This window comes from Akebia trifoliata, chromosome 12, assembly GCF_017979445.1.
Source record: "Akebia trifoliata isolate Shusen 1 chromosome 12, ASM1797944v1, whole genome shotgun sequence".
NCBI classification, from domain to species: Eukaryota; Viridiplantae; Streptophyta; class Magnoliopsida; order Ranunculales; family Lardizabalaceae; genus Akebia; species Akebia trifoliata.
The window spans coordinates 1,917,536-1,928,382 of NC_141386.1; the positions used below are offsets into that span (position 1 = coordinate 1,917,536).

General features: G+C 33.1%; 1 protein-coding gene across 1 annotated transcript; it reads left to right on the forward strand.

The window, feature by feature from the left end:
• The first annotated feature begins 202 nt into the window (after positions 1–202).
• Positions 203–4,054, forward strand: LOC147388540 (uncharacterized). The gene is made up of 2 exons (XM_086419828.1): positions 203–2,947; positions 3,224–4,054. Exons 1-2 carry the CDS (start codon positions 316–318, stop codon positions 3,688–3,690), a joined length of 3,099 nt encoding a protein of 1,032 aa, XP_086275954.1. The 5' UTR covers positions 203–315; the 3' UTR covers positions 3,691–4,054.
• Positions 4,055–10,847: the final 6,793 nt, after the last annotated feature.

Here is a 10,847-nt window from a genome sequence, read left to right on the forward strand (position 1 = left end):
AAAATCCGAAACCGAACCGTTTTTCATCTAAACCGAACCAAACCAATCCAAAACACACGGATTGGTTCGGTTCTCGGTTTGAACGGAATTAACTTGCACCCCTAGTTTTAACAACTTCTAGTGGCATCACTGTAATTAATGTATTTATCAGTGCCGTTTTCTCAGGTAATTTGAATTAAAAACCGAACCTTTGCTCTAACAAGTTTGAAAATCAGCCGTTGGTTTCCCATTTCTCTCCCGGCAAAAACCATATCGTTTCTTCTCCTCTCTCACAGAAACAGAACCATAACCAGAGCAATAACCTCAACTCCTCATATGTCGAAAATACCCTCAACTTCCAGAGATATCCCTCTCTTTCTCTTCTTTCAACTCCTTTTCTTCCTACCCTTCCACGTAAACTCCCAAACCCAAAACCATGAAGAAACGATTCTACTGAAACTAAAGCAAGAATGGGGCAATCAACCGTCGATCAACAAATATTGGGATCCATCATTAGGTGTGTCCCACTGCAACTGGACAGGTGTCGTCTGTTCCGAAGGTTTCGTCACCGGCATCGTACTACCTAATATGAACATAACCAGCGAAATCCCATCGTCCATCTGCGAACTCAAAAACCTCACAAATCTAAATCTCACTCTCAGCTATATTCCTGGAGAATTTCCTACTGTTCTCTACAGCTGTTCGAAGCTCGAAACCCTAGATCTCTCTCAGAACTACTTCGTTGGCCGGATTCCTGACGATATCGACCGGATTTCGACTCTCCGTGAACTCAATCTCGGTGCGAACAACTTCTCCGGCAACATTCCTTCCTCGATTGGACGACTTCCGACGTTGCAGAAGCTCTATCTTTTTCAGAATCAGTTTAACGGTTCGTTCCCGCCAGAAATTGGTAACCTCTCGAACCTCGAAGAACTTGGATTAGCTTTTAATAATTTTGTTCCGTCGAGGATTCCGTACGATTTCGGTAAATTAAAGAAATTGAAGCTTTTGTGGATGCGGGAATCGAATTTGTTTGGTGAAATTCCGGGAACGATAGGTGATTTGGCAGATCTGAAACATTTGGATCTTGCTTCGAACAATTTGAGCGGGAAAATCCCTAGCAATCTGTTTCTGTTGAAAAATTTAACAAGTTTGCTTCTTTTTAACAACCGATTGTCTGGTGAGATTCCAAGAACGGTCGAATGTTTGAATTTGGTCGATATCGATCTTTCCGATAACTATCTCACTGGATCGATACCAGAAGATTTCGGTAAATTGCAGTATTTGAGGAATTTAGATTTGTATTTTAATGAATTAAGTGGAGAAATTCCATCAAGTATTGGACGGATTCCATCGCTAACAGGAATTAAGCTGTTTAGGAACAATTTGACTGGTGTTCTTCCACCAGAATTAGGTTTATATTCGAATCTTGAAGGTTTTGAGATATCCGACAACAATTTTTATGGAAATTTACCGAAGAATTTATGTGCGGGAGGCAGTTTGGTTGGTTTGGTGGCTTTCTCGAACAATTTCACTGAAGAATTGCCGAGGTCGATTGGAAGCTGTAATAGTTTGACAACTGTTCAGCTTCACAATAACAGATTTTCTGGTGAGATTCCTTCTGGATTCTGGTTATTAGAGAATCTAGAGACTGTAATTATGAGCAATAATTTGTTTACTGGCGAGCTTCCTCATAAGTTTGCATGGAATTTATCTCGATTGGAGATGAGTAACAATCAGTTTTCTGGTAAAATGCCTTCCCAAATCAATGCTTCGAAGAATCTAATGGTCTTCATGGCTAGCAATAATCTGTTTTCAGGTGAGATTCCTTTAGAATTAACTGCTCTCTCTAGTCTTCTTACTCTTTTCCTTGATGGAAATCGACTTTCTGGTCAGATTCCATCAGATATCTCTTGGAACTCCTTGGCTACTCTTAATCTCAGTAGAAATCAACTCTCTGGTCAAATTCCACACTCCATCGGCTTACTTCCCGACCTCAATCAGCTTGACTTATCCGAAAACCAACTTTCAGGTGAAATTCCTTCTGAAATCGGCCACTTGAAGCTCACTTTCTTTAACATCTCTTCCAACAAACTCTCGGGTAAAATTCCATATGATCTTGAAAACATGGCATACAATACTAGTTTCTTGAACAACCCTGACCTTTGTGCTGATAATCCAAATATGAACCTTGCTTCTTGCATTTCGGAACCTCGAGATTCACGAAAACTATCTTCTCGACTTCTCACCTTGATTGTTGTTCTTGCGGGAACACTATTTCTTGTCACACTCATATTCGCATTGTTTGTGATCAAAGATTACTGGAAGAGCAAGCAAGGAAGAGATCTTGTTACATGGAAGCTGACCTCATTTCAGAGGTTAGACTTCACAGAATCAAACATTTTGTCGAGTTTAACTGAGAATAATCTGATCGGAAGTGGTGGGTCAGGGAAGGTTTATCTTGTCCCCGTTCATCGTTCGGACTACAATGTTGCTGTTAAAAAGATTTGGACTAAAGGGAAGTTAGTTCAAAAGCTTGAGAAGGAATTTCAAGCAGAGGTTGAGATTTTGGGGACAATTCGACATTCCAACATAGTGAAATTACTATGTTGTATTTCGAGCGAGAATTCTAAGCTTCTCGTTTACGAGTACATGGAGAATCATAGTTTGGATCAATGGCTTCATGTGAAAAGAAGACGTTCATCGATATCTGATTCGGGTCGTGGTTCGGTTTTGGATTGGCCAAGAAGATGGCAAATTGCAGTTGGTGCTGCTCAGGGACTCTGCTATATGCACCACAGCTGCTCTCCTCCGATCATTCACCGCGATGTGAAGTCAAGTAATATATTGTTGGATTCCGAGTTCAAGGCGAGAATTGCAGATTTTGGGCTAGCCAGGATGTTGGCTACACCCAGCGAGCCTGATACAATGTCCGTCATCGCAGGCTCCTTTGGGTACATCGCACCAGGTGAGGATCATGGTTTCAAATCTTAGTTTTACTGACTCAGCCGATATTTTCTAAATATCATCCAAGTCAACTCGTTTATCTTAAGAGATTCTGTAGATGTGAAACACCATGTCTATCTTTATCATTCATGGACGATACTGAGATAACTCAGGCAAGTCATCTTGGTCTCGGATGAGATTTAAAACCATGGTGTGGATAGTTTCTAATACTTTTCGCTATTTTTTTTTCAAATTTATTTGGAAATGTTATAAGTCATCTTTGTATTGTGGGTTTCAGAGTACGTTTACACAACTAAAGTCAACGAGAAGGTCGATGTTTATAGCTTCGGGGTGGTACTCTTGGAATTGGTAACTGGAAAGGAGGCCAACACTGGAGATGAACATACATGCCTTGCCGAGTGGGCTTGGCGTCACTTTCAAGAGGGCAATCCCATTGAAGATGCCCTTGACAACGAAGTCATGGAGCATTGTTACTTGGATGAAATGTGTGTAGTTTTCAAGTTGGGGCTCATTTGTACTGGCACATTGCCTTCCACTAGGCCTTCCATGAAGGAGGTATTGCAAATCCTACTTGAGCGCGGCCGTAAGCAAGACTATGAAGACAAGAAGGACCCGACTGACTATGATGTCGCTCCCCTGTTGTATACTACTAGTTACCTTTCTAGTTACAGGGATAGTCAGCTTAAGAGAAGTTCAAATGAGGACGACGATCATGTTCATGATGGATTGGCACGTAATGTGTGAGGACTTTGTGGGCCCACACGCCCGACAAAAGACTTGGCTTTGAACTGAGTAGAATGGTGGAACAGGATTGTTTAGTTGACCTAAATATACAAGAAGGCGTTGTTGTAGCCATTCCCCACATTTACACATTGGAATCTAGCGTTGCATATAGGAATTATAGAGTGTAATACAATATTCAAGTGAATAATATGTTGCTTAAAACAATGTTTTGAAGAAGAGAACCAGTTATTGGACCAAAAACTTGTAACGATAGATTTGTATTTATTAAAGATTTTAAGCTTTTAAGGTTGAATCATATACCATATTTTCTTTGTATGTTTATAAATTGATTCACAAAAATGGGAGGTTCAACCCGTTTTACAAATTGAATCAAATTGATTTTCTTACAAAATATGACTAGACTGTTCATTATTGTTTGGAAATTTTATAAATAAATAAAAAGGGTTCAAAAATCATAGTTAATTATCAATAAAATAATATTTTTTTTAAAAAAATTATCAAAAACAACTTAAATTGCTGGACTATCCAACATAACTAATTGGACAGTCCAACGTGTTATGTTATTTTTTGAATTTGATTGACAAAAACGCATCATGACTTTGGATTGACAAAAACTCGAAGTAACACTGTGTGCAGAGAACCATCAATTTTCCTAAAGTGTATAACAGTCCTCTTATCTTCCAACAAAGCATCTATGACTTTAACACGGATCGTCCTTGAGTATGTGTTCCGTTATTTCAACTCACTTAAGCACTTTTAATTCCAGAATCCATCTATCTTTTAATTTTTGGAAAATCGAAATTTTATGACGTAAAGAAAAGATTATTTGATAATTAAAAATAAAAACCTAGAACATTTTAAGCATTTTTTACATTCAGGTTGAAGGATCACGGTTGCCTACTGGGTTCAGCTAGCCTTACTAAGCAAGAACTTCACCATTACTAAGAGGTTTGGGCTCACCTTGTGGTATTCAAAACATATGTTTTAGGCTTGTAGAGGATAATATTCTATGAACTTAGAAAAATAAAATTTCAAAAAAAGTTAGTATTTCAACGTTGAATTTTAAGTTTAATTTTTAAAATTAAGTTGAAGTTCAGTAAACCATCCACTTTCAAAACCTTAGATCGAGATCAAAGAAAATTATTTTTTGAAAAGAAAAATGTATTTAAAATTTTCGATGAATCTAAAGGGCTGTGATGTTGGATTGTTAATGTGGGAATCCATTTGAGCAAAGGTTTGCTCGATAAAAAGTTTGATGAAGTAAGAAAGTTTTTGAACTAAAATTGCAACAGATAGGTCTGTCCAATAAATTTCTCGTAAATTCATTAAAAGTTGATCACTTTTTCGTAAATATCCCAAGTCATTTTACACGTGTCAGGAATCACGCACATTACGGACGAGGAGTCCAATTCCATGCTTATTGCTACTTGTTAGGTGAAAGAAGACTATGGATTGGAATTTTCTTGATCAGGATTTTGCTAAGTTCCAACCAACGGTTGAGATGGATAGAGAATTAAAGTTTCCTGCGGACTAATTCCTCTGGGAATCTCTAGGTAATTTCTTTGCGTCTCACTCTCACCCATGTTGGACGCTAAAATTTTCCTTCATTTATTGTTGTCCAAACTTTAAATTGTTCTTTTCCAGCGGCTTTTAGTCAACTAGAGCCAGCCAGTCAAAGTCAAAGTTCAAACATGTGAAACTTCCAGGCTTGTGACTTGGCTTGGCTGGCTTGAGCGGCTCTAGTTATCAATTTTACTTGGTTAGTAAATTGAGAATGTTGAAATCGATGAGTGAAAAGACTAAGAATCAGTAAATTAGAGATTACTAATACATTCAAGAACAAATAGAAACAACTCTAATTGATGATAAATTAAGAAAAAAAATTTAACTGCAATGGTTTGGATCTATTTAGATATGTTAATTAAAAAAATATTCAAGTTGAATGCCTTAAGAAAAAAAAAAATTAAAAGAATGTAAAAAATAATGGCAGTGAAAGTAAATATGAACTCTCTTTTAATAATATAGTTAAAAGTTGATTCTGTATAGAGTGAAATGGAGGAGAATCACTTGTTTGTTAGACCCTATATCTTTAGTATAAAGATTTGTTGTTGGTGGTGTTTGAAAGAATTTTGAAATTTGTCAAGTTTACTCTCAAAACTAACAATATAATTTTCATTTTTAGGTTAAAGTTCTTATTAAATTATATTTTTATTATTACAAAAGATAACATAAAATTTTGATTCATTTAAACGGATTCATTCAAGTTTTGGTACATTTTTATTAGAGTCAGTTTATTTGTACACACCAAAATGGCTAATTACACCTATTTAAACGACTTTATTTAAAAAATTATCATTTTACCCTTTCATTTTGGTTTATAGCACATATCACCATCTACCGAACGAAAAACCCAAAAGTCACTTCTTCATCCTTTCTTCCTTCCTTCCTTATCCTTTTTTTTCTTCTTCATATTCAACTACTAAGTTTTGTGAGAGGTTGAATCAATGGAAATTATGTTTTAAGATTTATTTTTTCAAGTTATCTTATTTATTTGAAATTTTTTTTATTTTTTTTACATTTAATCATTAAGGAAGATGGAAAAATCATTATTAAAATTCCAAAACGATGATTTTGAATTGAAGAACTTGAAGATTTTTTAACAAATTTTATTCAGTTGATTCAAACTGAACTTGTTTTAGCAAAATTCGGTAGGTTCTTACCGAATATTACCAACTAAATTACCTATCAACCAATTTTCTATCGAATCTTACAAAACAGATTCGGTAGGTGTCTACGGAACAAAACTTTCTCATGTGAATGACTTCGACTCGATTAGAAGTGTAAGGATAAAAAAAATAAGTAAGATCAAACCTTAAAATCTTTATTGAAATTTGTCTAGATGAAAAGAAGAAAAAAAAGAAGAAGAAGAAATGAGAGAGAGAAAGAGAAATGGTTTGATACCTTTAAATGGGTGAAATAAGCAATTTAGATTAAAGTACATTTATTAGATTTGTGTAGATAATTATTTTAAAGTTAAGGTGGGTATCACAAGCAAATGGATACAATTGACCATTTTGGTGTGTGCAAATAGACACACCCTCTCGTTTACTCAATTGAGAATTATTCGGGTAAAATTACTCTAAATTGTTTTAGGGTTGAATACGAACAAACGTCATATTTGATCAAAATATCAATTTATGTGAGTTTAAAATGATAAATTCACTATGAGATTTATATTTGACCTAAAATCAAGGTTTACAAGAGTTTGATAAGGATATCTTTCAACAAAAAAACAAAATTCAAATGCAAAAGAAAGAAAACGATGAAAGTGTTATCTTGGGCTGCTAGAACTCTATATCGTGTGGCCCATTGACCTCATGATTTTATAGTTTAATTGCATAAGAATTATATATATAAAAGATATCAATATTAAAGAATCTCAATATCATTAGAATAGTTAATATTCTTTAAGATTAGTAAGAGACTTGATAGATAGGAAACTTAATTACTACCTTCATCTATAAAAGATGATCGACGATCCCATATTGGCAATGAATATAAAATGAACTAATTGTGAAAAACGCACATAGAAGAGAGTTCTAGTAGAGTGATATCCATCAATCACTAATACCTAACCGATCCACATAAAGAGAAAGGAGAAGCTGAGTCGAGAAGAAATGATCAATTTGATTAGGGTTTTGAAAGCTTTGAGGAATACATGGATCGTAAGGCACACCTCCAACATTTTGAATTAACGACTTTACAATGACATAAGGTAAGCACCATCAACTCTATTTACATTGACTGAATAGTATGCTTGAGCTATGTGATAAATTAGATTCTATTGAGAAAAATCAAAGTATATTAAAATTATATTTTAGGATTTTGAATACGTAAAATCTAACTTGTGGTATCAGAGTCATATGTTCTTCAATCTCCATATCTTGGCTACGAACTATTTATGCATGAAGGTTGTCATGATTTAGGATAAAATTATCATTCCAATTTCTTGATAGCGTTACATATTTGACCATGATTATTATGATTGAAATTCGATTTTAATATTTTTTGTATAAATGTCCAAATTATCGACTTTAAGAATTTCCATTTTGTTCCTAGATTTCGATATAATTGAATTCAAATTTTGGTTATATATATTTCGGTCAATGAATTTAGATTTTTGGTTATAAATTTTTGGTCAATTGAATTTAGATTTTTTTGGTTATAATTTTTCGGTCAATTAAATTCAATTTTTGTTCAAAAAAAAAAAAAAGATTTCGATTTAATTGAATTCAGATTTTGGTTATAAATTTTCAATCAATGAATTCAGTTTTTGTTTTAAAGATTTCAATCTAATTAAATTTAGATTTTAGTTATGTCCATCTGATTCATTAAAAATCTCAGTCTATAGATATCCTCAAGATATTTATAATTGAAGTAGAAAGATAGTTAGACAAAAAGATTAAAATAGTTAGGTCATATAAAAGAGGTGGATATTATGGTAGATTTAATTAATCAGGTCAAAATCTTGACCTTTTTACTAAATTTTTAAAAAAGTTAGGTATTAATACACAGTATATAATGCTTAAGACGGCTCAGCAAAATAATGTAGTTGAAATGTGTAATTATACACTCATGGATATGATTAGAAGTATGTTGAGTTATTCAACAGTTCTAGAATTCTTGTGGGGAGAAACATTAAAGACTACAATGTACATTTTAAATATGATTCCTAGTAAGGTAGTTCCTAAGACTTCATTAGAGTTATGGACTGGTAGGAAACATAGTTTAAGATGCTTACATGTTTGGGATTGCTCAGTAAAAGTAATGATCTATAACCCACAGGAAAGAAAATTGGATTCTAAGACCATTTTTGGATATTTTAGAAGTTATTCAGAAAAGTTTAAAGGATACAAATTTTATTGTCCTAACCATGGTACGAGAATAGTTGAAACCAAAAATGCCAAATCTTGAAAAATGGTGAGATTAATGGGAGTATGAAATCACGTAAAATAACTCTCGAAGAAATAAGGGTGGATATCCTACCACATCTTAATCTTTAAAAAACTGTTAATTCTCAAGATGTTCAATAACTTGAGGAGAATGGACAACAGTTAGAACAAGTTGGTTCACCACTCTATCAAGACTTAACTGTTGTAATTGAAGATTTATCATCGACAATTCTGAGAAGATCTCTCAGAGTAAGAAGACATGTCATTTCAGATGATTACGTGGTGTATCTATAGAAATCTAACTTTGATATTGTGATAAATAAATATTCAATTATATTTTTACAAGCAATGAAAAATGATAATTCTATCAAATTGATAGATGCCATAAAAAAAGTTAAAATCTATAGACCAGAATTGTGTTTGGGATCTCGTCGAATTGCTTCCTAAAAATAAAAAAGTTGGCTGGTCTTTTAGACCAAATGTGACGCAAAAGACAATGTCAAATGATTTAAAATTAAACTTATGATCAAAGATTTTACTCAAAAGGAATGTATCGATTACACCGAGACTCTCTCTCTAGTTTCAAATAAATACTCACTTAGAATCATTATAGTATTGGTGGCTCATTATGATTTAGAATTACACTAAATGAATGTGAAAATAACTCTCTTAAATGGGAGTTTGGATGAAGAAATGTACATTGAGCAATCTGAAAGATTTATAAAAAAGGGAAAAGAAAAGTTAGCCTGCAGATTTAAGAAATCCATTTATGTACTTAAACAAAATTTAAGGCAATGGTACATAAAGTTTAATGATACCATTACCTCCTTCGAATTTAAGGAAAATACTATCAACCAATGTATATATCTAAAGATCGGTGAGAACAAATTTATTATATTGGTCTTGTATATGGATGATATTCGGTTAGCTAGTCGTAATCTTGGTTTGTTGTACGAAACCAAGAATTATCTTACTAAGAACTTTAAAATTATTGATATGAGTGAGGCAACATATGTCATTGGCATAAAAATCCTTATGAATTGATCTCAAGAATTATTTATAGAATCTTAAAATTGAGTCTTTTTCAAAATATTTCAAAAATTCACAATTACCACAATCAGTTTAATGGGCTAAGTGAGAGAATGTTAGAACTCTATATCGTGTGGCTCATTAACCACACACCCTCAACCTTTATCTGTAAAAGATGATCGATGACCTCATATTGGCAATGAATATAGAACGAACTAATTGTGAAAAACATATATAAAAGAGAGTTCTAGTATAATGATATTCATCAATCACTAGTACTTAACTGATCCACATAGAAAAAAAAAAGTGATTCTAGAAGAAAATATCATTTTGATTGGGATTTCGAAAGATTTGAGGAACACGTGGATTGAAAGGCCACCTCCAACGTTTTGAATTAACAACTTTATAATAGCACAAGGTAAGTACCATCAACTCGATTTACATTGAATGAATATTATCCTCTTGAGAAAGATCAAAGCATATTGAAGTTATATTTTAGGATTTTGAATACGTAAAATTTAACATGGACTTATAAAAAATCATGTGAATGCCTCAAGTTAAGCTTGACTCAAGGTCAAGAAAAATTCTAGTATCTTTTAGAGTACTAGATGGGATGTTTATATAAAGGTGCATCATTTATAGTCTTATAGAGATTAAGCTAAAGATTAGATTACAAATTTAATTTTCAATTAAGTTTCTATATTTTTTTATATGTAAACTCTGTTCGGGTTATTTTTAACCTGGATAAAGTGACCAAAGAATCAATTGTTTCTCATAAGAACCTGCAATCTCAACCTTTGGAAAACAAAATCTAACGATTGAGATTTATCTTTGGGATACCTATTTTATCATGGTCATTTAATTTTTTGTTTAATGATTGGGATTATATATTTTTATATTAGTCATGAATCCACGGATACACCAGACCCTTTAACAATTATTATATAAGAATAGTCCACATTTCAAAATCAATGAATTCTCATTGAAAATTCTATTCTTCTTTTACATGATAGTGATGATTGACTTTATACATTTGGTTTATGTTAATCAACAAATCTTCATTGGATCAAAGTATTCAAAGCTATTTATTCAACCAACTCATGCTAATAGATGATCATCATAAGTATGAAAGAGGATAATAAAGTATTAAATTATGATGAAATGTAAGTGATAATA